General features: G+C 39.7%; 1 protein-coding gene across 2 annotated transcripts in view; it reads right to left on the bottom strand.

Annotated features, from left to right (window-relative positions):
- Positions 1-20,722, bottom strand: part of OCRL (OCRL inositol polyphosphate-5-phosphatase) — a 46,876-nt gene that overhangs the window by 8,501 nt on the left and 17,653 nt on the right. For both annotated transcript variants that reach the window (XM_068962859.1, XM_068962858.1), the window contains exons 9-18: positions 19,645-19,746; positions 19,015-19,129; positions 17,827-17,943; positions 17,533-17,720; positions 15,446-15,557; positions 13,810-13,919; positions 11,420-11,555; positions 7,651-7,761; positions 6,876-7,041; positions 6,371-6,606 (exon numbers count right to left, since the gene is read on the bottom strand). In XM_068962859.1, coding sequence (XP_068818960.1) covers positions 6,371-6,606; positions 6,876-7,041; positions 7,651-7,761; positions 11,420-11,555; positions 13,810-13,919; positions 15,446-15,557; positions 17,533-17,720; positions 17,827-17,943; positions 19,015-19,129; positions 19,645-19,746 — 1,393 coding nt within the window. The remainder of the gene's footprint in view (positions 1-6,370; positions 6,607-6,875; positions 7,042-7,650; positions 7,762-11,419; positions 11,556-13,809; positions 13,920-15,445; positions 15,558-17,532; positions 17,721-17,826; positions 17,944-19,014; positions 19,130-19,644; positions 19,747-20,722) is intronic.

The raw sequence follows: 20,722 nt of genomic DNA on the forward strand, positions 1-20,722 counted from the left end.
TCCTTTCCCCTGCCTGGTACCCTCTCCCCTCCTCAAGGGCCGTTAGAGTCCCCAAATATGAAGTCTCTCTGAAATACAAATTCATTTCATTCCAGACCTTTGTGGACCATAAGATCCATCATTATCCCCTAGTGTGTTTTCTTACAGGGCATAACAGAAAAAAAGAGAAGCAAGGAAGAGGGAAGAAGGTTATCTTTTTAATCATCTTTGTGTTTCACCATTATTACCATCTAACAAAGACAACAGCAACTACTGCCACCACTTAAGGGGTATCTGCCATGTAGCGGTAATTGCAACAGGCTCATATACAGTGTCATTTAGTCTCCACACAAAAGCAAAGTAGATACTATTCCCATTTTATAGATGAGGAAACTGAGGCTCTGGGAGATTATTTGCCCATGGCCACACTATTAGGTATTAAGTGGCAGAATCTGGATTACAACCCAAGTCTGACTGACTCCACAGTCATGACCACTATGCTCCCTTAGGTAATTCAGAAAAGGATAAACTGATTGCTTCCTAGACAGAGAGGCAGAGGAACTCTTCGAGAATGTATTCTATTCTCTGGCAGGCTGCTGCTGCTGTTAAGTTGCTCCAGTCGTGTCTGACTCTGTGCGACCCCATAGACGGCAGCCCACCAGGCTCCACTGTCCCTGGCATTCTCCAGGCAAGAACACTGGAGTGGGTTGCCATTTCCTTCTCCAATGCATGAAAGTGAAAAGTGAAAGTGAAGTCACTCGGCAGGCTAAAGACAGTTAAAAGGCAGCAGGGTTAGTGGAAAGAGTACAGGTATGGGTGTCAGGCAGTCCTGGGTATGAATCTTCATTCTACCTCTTATTCATTTTGTATGGACTGCAGGCAAGCTACTGAACTTCACAGAGCCTCGGTTTCTTCATCTCTAACCAGAGACAACAACATTTACCTCACAGGCACGCGGAAGTGGCCTAAAACTCGGAGTAGGGGAGTGGGGCGGAGGGCGTGCAGTGGTTTTGCAAAAGGCCGGCAGCAGGTCAGGTCTCTCAAAGCTCCCTGCACCTCCCCAACAATTCCCAACCCTGTCAGGGGCCACCAAGAACCTGAATAGAAATCCCATGTCTCGGTCTGAGAGTGAAAGGAGAAATCCTGCTCTCACCATCAGAAATGTGCAGGAGGTTGGAGGTGGGGAAATATGTGTTTGTTCCCTGACACTCCAGCTAGTGGTGCTGAGCGCATTTGTCCCACATGACTGTTCCATATGATGGGTAGAGTTTTTAGCACTATTAGCTACATTATGAGTTAAACATGCTTTTGTAGCATATATACAATGAAATATCATATATAGAATGAAATAAAAGTAATCAGAACAATAGTGCTTTATAAAGGATACAAAATTTATAGTATTGTAATTATAATATTTGGAAGTTAATTCGGAGGGCCAAACATCTAAGTTAACTCAATTTTGGAGTACAATCTTTTTTAAAATTTGGAACTACTTGTTAACAAACAGAGAATCTTCCTGTCTGACAGACTTCTCTATCTTCCCTCCCGTGAATATGTGCCATATGATATGATGAGTAAAACCGGGCAGAGTTTTTATATACTAACCTGCCAAACCATCCAAAAGGTCTTCTTTGAGCACTATCTACCAGTGCAAGACACTGAGTTAAATGTCTTTGAAGGGTGGTGGTGGGGGGCAGGTGTGAAAAGTGAGGCTACACAGAGGGGAAAGACATGGTCTTTGACTTGGGTTTGCAACTGAGTTGGGGTAAAGAGGCCCAGAATTTATGGCCTGGCATTATTTTGATTCACCAATCTGAGTTCTCAATAAATGGTAAAAACACATAAACAAAAAATCAGGGTTTGTACAAAGGAAGAAGTCCAACTAGCCCTTAAAAGAGTCACAGGATTTTAAAGGGTAGAGACGAGGTGGGGACATTACAAGTGGCGGGGGAGCAGAAAGGAGCATTCTCCTAAGGCAGGCCTACCATTGCTGCTAATCACTTAGTCCAACTGACTTGATTACTGGCTGCAAAAGGTTACATGTTGATCATATTATGATCAATGTTATGTGGCAGCCAAGCCTGGATGGGAGGGGAGTTTGAGGGAGAATGGATACATGTATATGTACAGTTAAGCCCCTTCCCTGTTCAGATGAAACTATCACAACATTGTCAATGGGCTATACCCCATACAAAATAAAAAGCTCAACAAGAAAAAAAAAAGGGAAAAGAGCCCAGGAGTCCCCAGCGGGAACACTGGCTTATAACAAATACACTGCAAATCGTTCTTCACACCAGCATTCAGCCTTAGAGGAAATTTCCCAGTAATAAATGCAATGAAAATCATGTAAAAAAGTCATTTAGAGGCAGATTCAAATTTAAAAATAAAAAGCAGAAAACTGAACAGATACTGAAGTTCTAGAAAGGATTCATGTGAAATCTAAAAAGAAACACAAACCTTAAACTTCATAAGATAAGAAATGGGTCATTAGGTCAGAAAGACAAAATAAATGTCTGCTAAAGAGATCACTGGGAACAAATTAATCACTAAGTTGTTATTCATGCTATTTCAGATTTTTGATATTGTTCTGTTAATAGACATGTGATGTGCTTAGTTGCTCAGTCGTGTCCGACTCTTTGCGACCTCATGGACTGTAGCCTGTCAGGTTCCTCTGTTCACTGGGATTCCCCAGGCAAGAATACTGGAGTGGGTTGCCATGCCCTCCTCCAGGGGATCTTCCCAACCCAGGGATCAAACCCAGGTCTTCTGCATTGCAGGTGGATTTTTTACCATCTGAGTGGCCAGAAAAGCCCTTAATAGACAGGTCCCCAAGCAAATACAGCTGGTTCCCTCATCCCTCAACTTTTTCCATCTCTGTATTTACAAGCCAAACCTTTAGCTAAATCTGATGGGTTCAAGCCTAGTCTCTTTTCCCACTAGTCCAATCTACATGTAAACTAGAATGTCCCTCCAAATGTGTCTATAACCACCTACTAATGTGACCATTTACAACCACATACTACTCATCAAAGACTTCCGATGGGTCTAGATGCCCTCTGGCTCCAGTATAAACTCATCTGTTGACTTCAAGACTCTCCATCCCCCATTCCCACCCTACTTAGCCAGCTTCACACACCAAAATAGGCTGATTCTGAAACTGATTTGCACAGAAATTAGCTCATCAATCAATAAGCTTCTACAGCATATAAGGGCTTGAGTAAGGAGCACAGGAAAGGAATCTATTTGTTAATATAAATTACAAGTTCCACATTCTAAATGACTCATTTTAAATAACTTTTCCAAAATATTAACTTACCAAACACATTGGACATGGGCCCCAGTAAAGGAAGTTAATGTTTAGATGATCTCTAACCAAACTTCCTATTAACCTCGGTTTAGAATTTAGCCATATTGTAAATAGAAGTAAAATTTCATCACCACTGAATTATAGGAACCCAATAAACTCTCTAATACTTTGTATTAAATATACAATGAATACATATTGATGAATATACACTACTTAATAAACCAGAAAAATCTACCTTAATTCTGGAAAAGAATAAAGATAATTATAAAGAGATTATCCTGTTTGTCGCCTGTGCTAATCCTAACAGTTCTAGTAGCGGCAAAGTCACTATCAGGGAGAATGAAAAGGATTTATACCAGTTAGTTTATTCTGCACTTGCAGGGAAGAGCACGTAGCAGAAGAATCTTGGTGAAAACAGCACAGGAGAGTCAACACAGGCACTGAACTCATGTCTAGTTTCACTCAAATTTTAGAGTAAATAATACAAAAAAGGACAATAGGTACCATCTCATGGGATTTGAACTATCATCTTGGGTCTTGCAACAAGCAAGAACAAACTGAAGCATTTCAGATGGTCAAAATCAAGCCAAACCAGCATGGGAAGGTATTACAAATGGGGTACAGACAATCTTAGATTTCTTGTTTGTTGCCCCACACTAATATGGATAATTTCCTCATCAATGAGATCCAGGAATTTAATAATAATTAAATGCAACAGGCTGTGAAAAGAATCAGGACTCTAAATCCTACAAAATTAAAGCTTTAAACAGAATAAATTGTGACCACACATATACAATTTAAGAAGAACTCAATAGTTTCGTAAGAAAAAATGATCAGGGTTCTATTTAAAAAACAAACAAACTCTGAACCATGCGTGCACAAAAAGAAGGAAAAAGGCTTCCTACAGAGTCATTAACTCCACTAAAGATTTTGGCTACTTCCTATTCATGGTCAAATGTGGCTGAATTACCTGATAATATCTTAAAGAAACCTTCCTTAATGCTGGTTAAGTCTCCTTCCCATCCCTTTAATTAAGATGCGACAATTACAGTAAAGGGTAGTATATAGTGCCTAAGCCAACTTTGAGCAAAAGGTTCCAGTTAGAGGGAGTACAAAAGTATAAGTTTAAAAAATCATTTAAAATGGCAGGCCCTTGACTGGACAATTGTCCTGGATTCTTAAAAAGCCAACGTCATCAAAAGAAAAAAAGGGAAGAACTGTTCTCTAGAAGAGACTGCAGAGGCCTCACCAAATGTACTGCATGAATCTGAATTGGATCTTGGCTTTACAAAGCTATGAGAAGAATTATTGGGACAAGTGGAGAAATCTGAATATTGACTGGCTAGTTTTCTTAGGTGTCATAATGGCATTGTGCTGATACAGAAAGTGTCCTTTTTCTCGAGAAGCAGGTCAAAGTGTACACTGGGAAGTGACACATGACCACTTAGTTTTTAACAACATAGCAAAAAAAAAGGTATATGTCGGTGTATGTGTGGAAAGCATGTAGGTGTACTGTACCATTCTTTCAATTCTTCTGCACATGTGCCAGTTTCATAATAAAAGTTGGGAACAAGAAAGCTGGGAAATGGCGTTTGGGATGGAGGCAAGGTGGTAGGAAAAAGAAAGGGAAACAACTTCATTTAGATTATATTCTAAAAGGTGAAATAGTAAATCTAAAACACAGAAATATGATGGTAGGAGAAAAAAATAAGTATCATGAAAAATAATACATGCAGTCATGAGGGCTCTAGGGAAACAAGCATAATTCCAAGAAAGAATGCTGTGAATGAGCTCAAGGGTTTTAATCTGCCATCTGAGTCATCGCTACAACAATTCCATGGCAACAGAACAGATCACACTCTGACAAGCCAGCAGCCTGCCCGCCGGTCTAGTCCTCCCTGCCAGATGATACAATCACTGCTCCAGCTAAGCCAAAAGGATCAATGTGAACACTGGTGGTAATGATGACATATGGCTGTCACATCATTTAATTTTCTTTGGTAAAAGACCGAGTGTACTTCCCAGACAGGTCTGCACAGAAATATATTTTCATTTAGAAGAAAGGTTCTTTTTTTTTTTTTTTTAGTTCTACCAGTTTATTGCTACCAACCCATCTCCCTCCACCTTCCTCTTGCATGCATGCTCAGTCATGTAACGTCATGGACTACAGCCTGCCAGGCTCCTCTGGCCATAGACTTTTCCAGGCAAGAATACTGGAGTGGGTTGCCATTTCCTTCTCCTAACAGTTGTTACTAAATAATTTATGTTCCTGAAGATAATGAGCATTTCCTCCATAAGGACATAGCTTGGTGTTGGGAAATGGAAATCCTCTTCTTCTCTTTTCTCCAGTTGAGTCATATTAAACTTGCATCAAACTTCAGTGCACATTATAACCATCTGGGATGCAGACAAAAACACAAATCCCCAGACCCTGCACCCTGAGATTCTGATTTCACTGCTGGTGAGGAAGGGGATGGGCCTGCGCCTAGGTAAGGACCCCGAGGGGCTCTGAGGCAGGTACCCTGTGCTTCATTATGGTTTTGGCTCCAACAAACAGCCAAGTTTGACTTGGATCAGATATGATGATACAGTGAGAGGCTCTGGACTGCGAGTGAGAAAATCTGGGTGACAGACTCATCACTAACTTATTCCACTTTGGGCAGGTTATTGTTTCTGTGCCTCAGTTTTCTCATAAGTTTGATGAGGATAATATTGCCCTACCCCTCACTGGACCTCACATACATGTTAATTTATATAAAAATGACTTGAAAATATGAAGAGTGTAACAATTAAGCATTGTATCTCTGAAAAGGGAGGCTTTAATTTCACTCAGTGAACTTCGTATTATCTATTATAGCCACGACAAGAGTCAATTACAGATTACTCTCTTCTCTTTCCTTTTAAGCTTAATCCAATGAAAGGCGTGCTAGAGTAAGGTGACATTCTTATTCACCGCTTGTGGTCCACTGCCCACCTCCTCCCATCAGCCCTGACCAAAGAGAAAGCACAGAGACAAGGAGGACATCACTGAAGCACTGTTAAATTTCCATCTTAGGGAGATTCATGCTTTACGATGCCTCTTACCAAGTCTATGAGTTTGGTAACAGGAACTTCTCGGATTGGTCTTTTCATTCGGCACAAAGCCTCTAAGGATGTACCAAAACAACTTGGGAGGTAATTTCCACTGATGGTCAAGAAGTAATCTTTGCCTCGATCCAGGTGGAGGACAAGAATATCTTCAATTTTATCTTCCCCTGAGTTCAGGATGGTCACAGAGTCCTTGCTGACATACACATCAAGGGAGATATCCACGGTCTCATCTGAAATGTAAGAGATGATAAACAGTAACAGAAACTTCCAGTGGAAAAGCAGAAAGGGGATGAGAACCAACAGAAGAACTGTCCTCTAAAAAAATCATCAAGTGATGAAGGAGAGATGGGACACACAAAAAAGGGAGGAACCCCAATATAATGACAGTGAAGGTGAGAGACGTGTGGTTAGAAAACAAGAAGTTAAACAAAGGGAGGGGATGGGAGTCACGAGGGGACAGTGTATCGCGAGCAGAGACAATGGTAAAGGGGAAACTCACTTGGCTCCAAGTAGCCCTCACAAGGTTCAGCCCGAAGCCATGGCTTGCAGTACTGGCTGTCATTAAGCTTAGGGATGAAAGAAAAATGGCAGGGAACCTGTCCATTGTTGCTGATCTGGAACTTCTCCTTTTGTAGTTGCCGAAACTTCACATTCTCAAACACAAACTGGGGAATAACAGACAGACACAAACATGCATCACTAGTAGGGGAAGAAAGTCAGTTGGATTATTCCATAGAGAATATGAATAAAGAATAAGGTCATTATTAACCATTATTAACTGCTGATGTACTCGCCAAGCGAGCCAGCTGTCCACCGTCCCCTCTCACAATGGCAGCGGAGTGAGGCACGTCTCACTACTTCTCTAGGTTACTGATTGTTCCTGGGATCCTGAGAGGATAACCTGACCTCAGATCAGGGCATGTATCCCGTGATCAACTTCTGGTTCCTAAGATATGAATTAACCAGTAAATCTGAAATATTAAATGAGAGCAGCTAACATCTGAGGGCTTACTTTGTGCCCAGTGCTGTTTTAAGGGCTTCACATGTATTAACTCAAGTAATCCTCACAACTGTCCCTTTATCCAGAAAAGGAAACTGTGGCTCAGAGAGGGTAGGACAGGTGCCTACGGTCATATGTCTACTAGGTTGCAGCGCAGGGACAGGAACAGAGGCAGTCTGCCTTCAGCTCACACAGTCTTCACAACTCTGCTAGTTACACGATTTCCCCTGTGCTGACCACTATGGGCAGGAGACGGGTGGCTGGGTATGCTCACCTCCCTCCGGCTGAGTTCTAAGGAAGGAAGGAAATCATTTTCCATTCTGTCCATGATGCGTACAATATCTTCAAACACTTTCCGGTACCTCCGTTCATCCACAACCTTCACCTGAAAGAAAACGAACCCTCTTTTCAGTCTTGCATGCTCACAGCTCATCTTCCTTCGAGATTACCTAATGGCTTAAAACCAGTCATTATAGCAATCATTTCAAATAAACTGTGGTGCAAACAACTTCCTCAAACACTTTCTGAAATCTCATTTCATTCACACCTTTTATCTGAAAACAAACAAACAAACAGATAGATCCTTATTTAGTTTTCTGTGCTCTCAACTGATATATCTTGAAGAATCTAACTATTTTTCAAAGGTCAGTAAAACAAACAGAAATTAAATAAGCGTTACAGAATCATACACTGCAAGGTAGAGGTAAGGTTAATTGGTTAACTTCTTGGAAAAGTTACACCTCTGTGCTAAGAAACTTGGCAATAAATATTTAGGAAGAATATTCTTTGCTCCACTGTTAAGTAATTTAGTGGTGGAGAAAATGTGATGACTGTGCTTAAATATTATTTCAAGCACTATACAAATTGACAATGTCAAAACATACCTGTTTCCAACAATGATCATGAAGCACTGAAATAGCAGAAAATAATTACTAAAGCATTTAACTCTATTATTATGCACAATGCCAAGAATCGTAATATGGATACTCAGATTATATGATGATAAAGGTATGTTAGTAAATAGACCCTACAGCCATTTTAGAAAACAGCTGATACAAAATGTCCCAGAGTAAAAGAGTGACAACAGACAAACAAATTATTTTGACTAACAGATCAAAAAACTCCCATCTGACACAGCACTTTCAGCTTCCTGACACAGCTGTGCCTTTTTTTTTTTACTGTTAAAACTTTATACAAGTCGATGCTCCAAATGAACAAAATTAACATAGCCTTTTCACTTATTAAGATCCTGATTTCTTTTTCAGAATAGAAAACTTTACAAATTCAATTTAAAAAAACAGATTGATGCATACAGTAGAGGCTGTAAGGAAAGCATGAAAAATAATAAAAGCTGAGCCAAGTATCTCAAATATCTCAAAGATTTTTACATATCTGAACCATACTTAGAGAACTGAGGGGTAAGAGGAATTTAATACTTCTTAAATTCTTCTTCAACATTTTCCAAGTTTTATTTCAAAAAGTATTCTACATGTGTCATCTGATTTTCACAACAACCTGTGAGGTGACCAAAGCAAGGATTACTGTTCTCACCATTGAAAATCTCAAGGTACAAAAAAATCAACTAATTTGCTCACTGCCAGTTAACAGCAGAGGTGTTATCTGAACCTCTAGCATAAGACCCTTTCCAACATACCAGGTATGTGACTTGGGTAGGTTTTAAAAACACAGATGCCTCAGCCCACAGATCAAAATCTCTAGAGGACAGGGTCCATGCATTTTGAAGCTCTCAGGCAATTCTGAAATCCACCAAAGTCTGAATGCAACAGATCCCATTACCAATTGCAGGGGTCAGAACCCCATCTCAGCTTAATCTCAGCCAGCCCACAGCAAGTCTTAAGTTAATTGGCCCCTGAGCACTTGGTCCCTTTGTTAATAGTCACTGATGCGAATGGTGGTAAGAAACATAATGTGGTTCTTAAAGCCTCTAATCATAGCATGCCTAAGAGTCCAAAATATGGGGTGGTTACCCAATAAAATCAAAGCTCTTCTCAGAGCATTATCACGATAAAAACCCTTAATGCACATGAAGGGTAATGAAGGGAAAAATGTCATCACAGAATGTCACCACTTAACACACCCATTTTAGAAAAATAAATTACCAACAAAATTAGAATTAAGAAATAAGTACAATGAGCTAGATCTTTATAGAAAGACATGGATAGCATCCTAGAATATACCACTGAATTAAAAAATAGTAAGTTGTATACCGACACATATAGGATAAGACCATTTATAATATATACACAGCAACACACAAATAATACCATATTGGGTATGGGTAAACAGAAAAGCAAATGCAAACACTGAGAACTGTGCCAAGCAATATATCAGCCAGTAGCCACATGAGGAAATTCACATTTAAATAATTCCAAATTACATAAAATCGAAAATTCAGTTCTTTCAGTCACACTTCAAGTGGTCAGTAGCCACCTGCAACTAGTAGCTACTGGACTGGACAGGATAGATTTAGAACATTTCCATCATCACAGAAAATCTATTGGAGAGCACTAGTCTAGAAAGAAAAGAAATTCATAAGGGTAGTTGGCCTTGCAAAAGTGGGAGTGGAGGCTAGAACAGGTGAAGATCTCAGCTTTATCTGTGAATTTTGCTTATTTTTATTTTAAAGAGAAAACATGTTTGCATTTCTGTGTAACTGAAAAAGTATTAAAAACTAGAAAGGCAGACCTTTATTACAGATATAATATATTTTACACAAATATACACAGAAAGCATGGAAAAACTGTAAATATCCTGCTAGGAGCTCTGCATTAATATGTATGTGTTAGTCGCTTAGTTGTGTCTGACTCTTTGTGACCACAATGACCATAGCCCGTCAGGCTCTTGTGTCCATGGGATTCTTCAGGCCAGAATACTGGCGTGAACAGCTATTCTCCAGGGGATCTTCCCAACCCAGGGATCGAACCCAGGTCCCCTACCTTGCAGGCGGATTCTTTACCATCTGAGCCACATTAAAGATACACAAAAATACACAGAAAGCATGGAAAAATTGTAAATATCCTTCCGGGAGCTTTGAATTAATATGTATGGAGTATTAGAAATATTCTGAGGTTCTGAAAAAAATATACACAAAAAAGCTAAGCATAGCTAATGAAACTAAAAAGGTTAGTGTTTGGGAGGAAGATATCCTTTTAAAAATGGATTAAGAGAACTCAAATGAAGAAAACATGGCAGTCTACAAGTCTAAGCTAGAAATTAAGTGGGCAAAAAGTAGTATCTGAAGGTATATGTACTCAGTAAGTTCTTCTGGAGGCCTTGCAGGGGTAGTGGAAAGATCATCTGTAAGTTTGGGAATTAGACAGGCTTAAGATTTGAATCTCAGCTCTTCTTCTAGCTAAATGCTTTTTAAGGAAGTTTATTTAAACTCACTGGTTTTTCACGTGCACATCTGTTAAACAAGAAATATTTAACTCAAAGCCTTGTTGTGAGGAGGTTTGACAAAAAACAACAAAATTCTATAAAGCAATTATCCTTCAATAAAAAAATAAATTTTAAAACAACAATAAAAAAAAAACAAACCCACGCTTCTGGATGGGAAGATTTTAGTATCTTAGTTAGCAGGACTGACAGTATGCCTCTTAGAGTTAGATACAGATGATGTATTCTGACCAGTCTGTGCCTCTTTGCTTCTGCTGTCCCCAGCCCTCCACCAGGAACCTCTCTCCCAGTGCTTCTACTTTTCACTATCTTTCTGATGCAAAGCTATTCATAATCCTTTAAAACCTGGCTTCAAGCTCTTCTTTATGTATAATAACTTTAGGAGGTGAAGGGTGCTACCAGACATTATGCAGCATGAGAAACATCTGTGTCATTAAAAGGCCATATGGACAGCATTTAGGAGGGTCAAGGGCTCTAACTTCTCAATGTTGCAAACAATTATTCGGTTATGAATTGAAAACGTTTATGGTTCACTGAATTACTGATCCATTCTGAGTCTAAATAATGCCCTAAGAATAGATACTTAATACACAAACAAACAACTGTGTGAACAAACAAGTGTTTACCCCAATATGGAAGAGGGCGCTAACAGGCTTGTGGTCACTGGTTTTCAGTTCCATGTGACTCCGGTAATGAAGCTGATTAACATTAACGCCTCTCCAGAGAATTCGGTCACACCAGGCTGGCACCCGACATTTCCCACTGCAAAAAAAAAAAAAAAACACAAAAACCAGCAAGGGATTAGAAGGAGAACATACTACACAAGAGTGGAATATCTACCACACTGGTTCAGACCTGAGTTCGGCCCCCTTGTTATCTGCTTCTCCTTTCCTAACGACTTCAACTATTCCCTACTCTATTGCAAGCTCTGTGAAGGGACTGTCTTGTTTGCCACTGAATTCTCAGCCCCTAGCACAAGATCTGATGAAAGTAGGTGCTCAGTGAAGTGAAGCGAAGTGAAGTGAAAGTCACTCAGTTGTGTCCAACTCTTTACAGCCCCATGGACTATAGAGTTCATGGAATTCTCCAGGCCAGAATACTGGAGTGGGTAGCCTTTCCCTTCTCCAGGGGATCTTCCCAACCCAGGGATCAAACCCAGGTCTCCTGCATTGAAGGCAGATTCTTTACCAGCTGAGTCACAAGGGAAGCCCAAGAATACTGGAGTGGGTAGCCTATCCCTTCTCCAGGGGATCTTCCCGACCCAGGAATTGAACCAAGGTCTCTTGCATTGCAGGTGGATTCTTTATCAACTGAGCTATCAGGGAATGAATAAACAGTGCTCCTAAGGTCAGGATTTACATTTTCAATAATGTTGCCCCAGGGAAAGTAGAATAGCACCTTCTTAAAATAACCTCAGAAGGGTAGGATTATATTCAGAATACTTTCCCTTTGTTTGCTCTATCAACTGCAATGACACTTCACAACAGATAGACAACAAATGAACTCTAAAAATCCAGTCCTATACTTCTAGAGTGGGTTGAATCAACATTGATGGGTAATAGCAGAGGTTTCTTCTTTTTTGTTGTTTTTTCAGAGGTTTCTTTAAACCTAGACTTTTATGGACAAGTCGAGCTTCTAATAAAGATGAACTAAAAAACCTAAGCATGCAAGTTTGAACACATAACAGCCTATAGGAATACCAAAGGAAAGGAAAAAGCCTATCCATCATTCTATTAAAATAAGCAACACTGTACACCTGATCCAGATGGGGACACAAATAAAGTTCATATCAGTAGCTCTTCAGTTGACTCTCAAGTCAGGCAAGTGGAAGAAACAAAGCAACGTGCACAAGATCTATCAGGGTCACTTTTCACTTGCTGAGCAGCTCCCTCCCTCAGAGGACAGGGAGACAGGCTCCTCCCTCCTCACACTCCAAGTCTAAAGAAGCTGATGATGCCTGGGAATTCTCTTTTTCTTTCAAACTTCTGGGTTCAAACAACTAGGAAACCATAGTGAATGAAGAAACAGTAAGAAGACACACAGCCACCAGGCACACACCGACAGGGGCACTTTACTAGGGGTGATCAGGAAATCAATAGCCCCTCACTAGACAGGATTCTCAGCCTCCTCTGGCGGTCATGCAGGCCAGGCTCAGGCACTGGTATTTGTAAAAGCCCCCAAGAGATTCTAGGGTTTCCCTGGTGGCTCAGTGGTAAAGAATCCACCTGTAATGGAGGGGATGCAGGAGACACAGGTTTGATCCCTGGGTCAGGAAGATCCCCTGGAGAAGGGAATGGCAACCCACTCCAGTATTCTTACCTGGAAAATCCCATGGACAGAAGAGCCTGGCAGGCTACAGTCCGTGGGGTTGCAAAGAGTCACACATCCGTGCGCGCGCGCACACACACACACACACACACACACACACACACACACACACACACACACACACACATACGAGAATCTAATGTACACTCAGGATCAAGAATCACTGTGCTGGAAAAACCTTTCATGCTGCTTTGTTTTCACATCTGGTATCATGAGTTAAAGAGATGAAAAAGTGTTTGGGCAAAGAAGCAGAATAGGGCACTAGGTAAGGAAATAGGGGCAAGATCAGGAAAGCAAAAATCAAATAAGCAGTCTGCTGAGGTGAGAGAATAAGGCGCTGCAGGTAGCTCATAAAACTTCAGAGCAGTTCACACCCTCTTAAGGTGAGCTCCCTAGAGGAGGAAATGGCAACCTACTCCAGTATTCTTTCCTGAGAAATCCCATGGACAGAGGAGCCTGGTGGAGTCGCAAAGAATCGGCCACAACTGAGCAAAAGCACAAGCAAGCAAGGTGAGCTCACCTGTGAGTACACAGGAATTAAAAACTCTTCTTTAAGAGCACTGAGCCATTACGTTTTTATCTCTGCTTCTGGCAAGACCCCAAAACTTCCCAGTCCCTCAGCAATTCAGAGGGACAGAAGTAAGATCAGGTTTTAACCTATTCCATAATGAGGTTCTTGTTATTTTACCTGGAATCCCATCGGTCTGTTTTAGAATCATACTTATATGTGGGGATAAACTTGATTTCCCCTTCCATGAAGTCAGCAAAAGCTTTTTTCTGTGTGCGTTGAATATTTAGCTAGAGATAGAAAAATGTATCATATAAGCCACGGTAACACCATCTTAATAGAAGTGATAATCAGGTTGATCAGCTATTTTTCTATGCATCTAGTTTCTGTATCTTTTGCAATTGTCAGAGTACATAGATAATATTTCTGTGCCTTATGAATTACATTTTGACATTCCCACAGCATCTAAACTCACCCACAGACAGGATGCTCATATAAGCATGTCACTAATTTTTTATTGCTAATGGTGGTCAGGGTACAATGGAAAAATGAAACCTGAATAATCATAAGTTCCCTGAAGTTAGCATGTTTTTTTTTTTAATTTATTGAAGCATAGCTGATTTACAATGTTTTCTTAATTTTTGCTGTATAGCAAAATGACTCAATTATACATATATTCTTTTTCATATTCCTTTCCATTATGGTTAATAACAGGATATTGAACATAGTTTCCTGTGTTATACACTAAGATCTTGTTTATCCTATATATAATAGTTTGAGTACAGCTTTTTTTAAAAAAGCACACAAATGTTGACTGGATAATTCCCAAAGCCAAATTCAGTAGGAGTTAGAGATCATTTTGAAAATTATCCTCACTCAAGTATTTTACCAGAATTACATAAGATTCCAATTGTACCCCCTTTGGAGGCAGGACAGAGGAAAAAATGCAAAGAAGTTAGCTAGCCAACTTCAATGTGAAGGTAGACAGGGTGAAGATAGGCTTACTATAAACACCATTCTACTGCAAAACATCAGAATTCTGACCATATCTGAAGGTTAAAAGCCTCATATTAGGATTAAAGACATTAAAAAAATAGACATTCAAGTCAACTTGAGACATTTTCTCCCCTCAATAAGAAGCATTCACTTTCAGCAGCAGTATCCATATGCTGAACTAAAAAATTCAAGTCCTGTGCCAGGTTCTGAGGCAAATTGCCAGAAAACTAGGTTCCTCAATATTGTTATATATAAATGCTACCATATCAATGCTTCCCTGACAAGTTTTAACATCTATAAAGCAGCTAGTCTCAACTTCTCGATCAGTTCCCATTAGACCGCAGTTTGTGCTATTTGTCCCAGACAAACTTCTCTTCTATGCTCCCCAATCCCCTCATAGGGCCTCCCTCTTTTACCTCCAAGCTGTTGCTGAGCCTGCCAAGTAATCATAGAGCAGCTTTCCCTGTTCCATCTGCCAAACCACATCAACATAGCTGAAGGCCTGTTTCCTCCAGGAAGTGTTTTCCAATTAACCCCACCCATTCTCCAACTCATTTATACAAATCTCTGAAATCTCTTCTTGATAAAGACTTAATGAATAAATGTTACATTGACTATTTATCACTAATATTATCTCCCCTCCTCCCATCCAAGTACTTTGTAAAAACCTTGTGTGTATTCACTGCTTCACTAGTCGCAATGTTTTCCCAAGACAATGAGACCTTTCCATCTACTTCTAGATTAAGACACACTTCCCATGGGGCTTAACCAATTTTATCTGCTATGTAAGAAAGAACCTATAAGATAAAATTTTACTTACCTGGTCAAATTTCAAGAGTCTCTGAAGGTCATTCTTGTTAATAAGACTCTTCACTTCACTGGCATCAGGCATGCAAAGCCTGTAGTTCAAATCTCCCAACCAGATGACGACACTGAGGATCAAGCAATATATGAGTAAGAGTAGCAGTAATTAGCATAAAAGTCAATGAGAGGAGAATGCAGAGAAGGAAAATGGGTAGATTACTGATAAGCATTCATTTATCACTATCTGACAAGGGGTTTGAGTGCTAACTATCCTTTGCGGATGAGTACTATCAACGCCTGAGAGGGTCAAGGGGATGAGAAAAGAGGTGGGAGGACGGACACTGCACACATGAGGAACAAAGATGGAGAAATATGGGGTGTGTGTGGGACTCAGTAGCCAAGGAGTTAACTGCCTCAGAAAAGCATGTAGTTTATTTGCTGGACTAGCTTCAAAATTTCACCTGGCTGCTTGCCAGGTCTCTAGGGGAAGAGAATCTGAACATTTTCTGCCTCTCCAAGCTCTGATGTTCTACAGGCTCTCCACAAGGGTCTGCACAGTCTGAATGACACCTCTCTCAGGCGGGGCCCACTAGCGAACAGAGGTCCAGGGCTTTCTGCTGTTGTCAGTCTATCTACCCCTGCCCGGGAACCACAGTCCAAGTCCCAGGAAGGAAGGAGACTGGCAGCCCACAGGGGCCACAGGCTCCCAATCACAGCAACAGACCCCCAGGTGTGCTTAGAGCGCCACAGGGGAGACCCTGAAATGACTGCACCAAAATGGGCTATTTCAAATTCTAAATGGGTCTCCTTGCCAATCTTTGATGCAACATGAAATTTAAGGAATCCCAGGTAAATAAATTTATGGAATCTCAGGTCAATTTTATGACCACTGATGTCAAGGCCTTGCTTTACCACTGTGAAGCAGAATTCCATATGATCCTAAATGTTGAGACAATATGAACAGGCCAACATCACTATCTTGCCCTACTCTTTCCTCAATTACCCCACTCTCTATTGATTCTAATAGCCCTCAATTTATCTTTTGTTTTCCTGCTAATTCCTATCTCAAACCACTTATTCCAAGTCTCATCACCCTCTCAGAGTTTCAATTACTAGTGTTAATTTCCTCACAGATATTTTCTCAACTGATTCCTTGAGAATCCATTCCTCAACTGATTTTTGTTTCTGTTCTTATTAAATTCCATTATTCACTAACCTTTCATATTAACCACTGGTGTTTTTAAATCATCATGGCCCCTTTTCTGAATGATTCACAGTCAGTGAAAAGAATAATGTAGACCTATGTTTACTGGCTTGGAAAATAATTCACAAAAAATAGGATAATACAGTCCTATATACTGAGTATGTGTGTGCATGTGCACAGATAAAAGTCTAGAACAGCACTATTCAGAAGAAATAGGATGCACATTACAAATGTAATTTAAAATTTTTTAGTAGCTGAATATAAGAAATAAAAGAAATAAGTGAAAATAACTTTAACAACAAATTCCATTCAACTCAATATATCCAAACTTTTGTCATTTCAACATGTCATCAATATCTTAAAAATTGAGATAGTTTACATTTTCCCCCATAATTTCAGTGCACAGTCTATGCTCACCACACATCTCAGTTTGGACTAGTTACTTTCAAGTGCCCAGTAGTCACCTATGGCTACTGGACTGCCATACTGGACAGCAGAGATCTAGAAGGATACACACTGAATTGTCCACAATGGTTTTCTCTGGAGGGAGGGACTGGCTGGGGAAAGCAGAGATAAGAAATGATGGATTTTTTTCTTTCACCTTTTATTATATTTATAATAAATATTTCTATTTTATAATAAAAAATAATGAAAACTGACTACAACTGACAGACCCCCTCCACCAATACTCAGATGTCCGCTGATAGAACTAAGCTTTCCTCTGATAGCAAATCTAATTACTCTGACTCATTGCATCTGCTAGTTCTCAAAACCTTCTTCTTTGTGAACCCAATCCCCAAACAGTAATCTCTCACTCTGCACATTTCTATAGTTTCTCATCATGGTTAGTCTCTTCTCAGCTCCGCTACTCAAAGGCTAAAGAAGACTTAACCACTCACTCATGTTTCATGATGTTCAGCTGTGGGAGGGTCTGATTTGGGACCACAAAACTCATTCGTGCGCAGATGTCCTTATAATCTTGATTCCTTCTTTCAAACTCTTCCACGTGGGCAGCCAGGTGGGAATTGACAATGCAAAAGGTAGTGTTGTGAAATACAAACCTCACAGCTACCCCACCTTTGTTTCCCTGTTAGCAAGAGTAATTATTCACAGTTAGTACAAAAGACACAATGAGCACCTGAACTTCATATGGACATGAAATCATAATCAAGCTCAACTCCAGATTAACTCACCATCTTTCCCATGATTCCAGTTCCAACAGTTTCTGTAGCAATATCACGGATATATCGCAACTGATCCTTTCTGGCAAATATCAGGAGCATCATCCCAACAAGGCGGACTAGCTGAACCTTTAAGTTCCAGGGAATTAGAAGAGGTTTGTGTTAATACCACTCTTTGCACATCTCTAACTTCCCACAAGTAATTTTCCACCAAGAAGATATAATCATGTCTCAATTTGAATCTAAATCCTCTAATTTCCCAATGGACCTCATAAACAGGCAACAAAATTTTTCCAGGAAAGCGCTAATCTGGCTCTGACCAGTAAAAGTCTTCAGGGACAACAAGTACCCTCAGCTCTAGATTCATTATTTTAATCACGTTTTAGCCTACCATGAGTAAGCAGTATTTAAAAGTTGAATAATAAAGACAAAGCCTCTATCCCAGCTTGTTCCTTTTGCCTCTCCTTCCTAGTAAATTTCCTAATAAAATGTATAACAATCCTATTGACTTTGTGAACTAGAAATATGTCTGAAATATGTATTAGTCTATATGAGAGGAATAACATCTTCAGCAGTCTTATCACCTACATCAGGTGTAAGAAGGGGCAGATGAAAATTACTCAGACAGATGACTCCTTTTGAAGGGCTTGATATGGTAGCTGAATAATTAAAATAACTCTTTTGGTAGCCTCTACTATGTGCCTTCTAAAGACCAACAAATTGGGTCACCTTGCTAAAGTCAACTCTACTCTTGACTTACAACAAAGTTTTAAACTCATTTAAATTCCACAGCACTCCTGTTCTTGCTCCAATTCTAAAGCTTACCCAATGCACCCACATGCTTCAAACTGCTTTTCTGTAAAGCATCCAGTTCTGACCGTGTAAGCAAACAATTTCAATCTTAAATTCTTGTTGCAAAAAATCACTTATATGTCATTTGAGTTAATTATTGCTATCAGTACAGTAAAATTCTTCCTTTCTCTTAAAACTTAGCCAAGCAATGAAACTATAGAATTGAGAAGCTTAGGGAATTTTTTTTTTCTAGGAAATAGGAATGAAAAGCATTAGTCTGCCCTATCCGGTATTACACATGGGGGAGAATTCAATTAATCCATTCTTTTGGAACAAGCTATAAACAGAGTAACTTCCAGTGAGTGCTATTTAGTCATATACTAAAAAAGATAATTAAATGCAGCTTACTTTCTTATACTTGGCTTTGGAATGCAAACTCCTCTCTACCGCCAAGGACCACTCTTGTTCTTTCACAGATTCAAAGTAGAAAAAGGCTTCTGTGCTCAAGTCCAGCTCTTGGAATCTGAGAAAACAAGAGGATGTGAGATCTACATCCCATAATTATCTCTGACTACCTCCTGTCCCATTTTCTGAGACATTAGGTGAAAAAAGGAATGTGGGAGAGAGGAATTTTAGAGAACTGCTCTACTGATTCAAGTGATCAGTAAGGACAAGTAGTTTTCTTTTCAAAAGACTCCCCCACAAGTATATGCATAGGTCAAGCAAAACACAAAAAAACTTCCATAAGGGATAACAGAGCTTTGCTTATATATCCTAGGAATAGTCACTATTAGAATTAACCTCAGATCTCAGTTTCTATGAAGAATATAGTTTTCTATGGGTTTTGAGAGGACTAGATGCTTCCTCACACCATTTTAGATATCTGTTCCTCTATGATCTCACAAATTTGACCCACAAGTTAGCTCTCATATATAGTCTACAGTAGGTTTTTACAAACAGTGGGGGAAAAAGGGCAAAATGTCACATAAAGTAACACCAAACATATAGCCAAAATGAAATTCCAGATATGTATTTTACCCAATGCAGTAGATATCAGGAGGGTTCAGATCGCAGTTCAGCCAAGGTTCTAACCCACTATCTGGAGACTGGCCATTCACGTTCCACGTTCCAACAAAAAATCTAATACATAATACCAAAAAATAATTTAGAAACAAAGGTAAAGTGTGAACTAAAGAAAGTTCTCTCATTACTTCTATACAAGTGTATATTCACAATAAGCCAGTGCAATTTCTCAAGCTGCTTTGCCACACATACCAAAAACCCTTCTTGCCTGTAGAATGCAAAAGCAGTGGGCTTATTCCCTCTAACTTTCACAGCAGGTAAACCTACAGAAAGGAATCAAGTTTCTATTTAAAAAACACAAATTTAATGGCTCTACCACATTTCCTTCCTCTTACATTCCATCCAAACATATTTGAAGGGAGAGCTTCTGGATGGGAAAGAGGTATCTTCACTCTGTAAGGATGTCTAATATGGATAACTGTTCCATAAGGAACCATAGTTAAATCCAAAAACTCACTTCTTGAAGGATTAGAAGGACATCTGTGGAGGAAATTCTGTGGAGACAGATATAGTATTAAGGGGGAAAGCAGAAGGGAAAACTCATGACTGTCTTAACTGTTTACATACAAATATAAGCATCCTGGGGAATCTGAAGAACTGGAGGCTTCAGCACAGGGATATAGTCATGACTGAATTAGAATAAATGAGGCATAATGGGATAGCAGATGGGACTGGAATCTTGGACTAAAAGAGTACATGCTGTTCGCAAATAACAAAGAAAAACGTTGCTGCTCTGCACATCGAGATACACGGCACACTACACCACTCCACACGCCACACACAGTGAATCCAAGAAAGAGGATATCAACAAGTAAAAATGAAATGAAAAATATAATAGAGGAAAGAATTCAAGATAGGCCTCCCAATCAAGAGGATTGGGTGAAACTTCGTTTAGTTAACTTACCAAAGTAGGAAAATGAAAATTAAGGTCTAGCGGTAACAGTGGACTTAATTTGCTAGTACTGGCGAGAAGAAATTCAGCAGGTCAGATAGATAAACACACCTGCTTATGGAATGTGCTAGGAGACAATTC

The sequence above is a fragment of the Capricornis sumatraensis genome, chromosome X (genome assembly GCF_032405125.1).
Source record: "Capricornis sumatraensis isolate serow.1 chromosome X, serow.2, whole genome shotgun sequence".
NCBI lineage: Eukaryota > Metazoa > Chordata > Mammalia > Artiodactyla > Bovidae > Capricornis > Capricornis sumatraensis.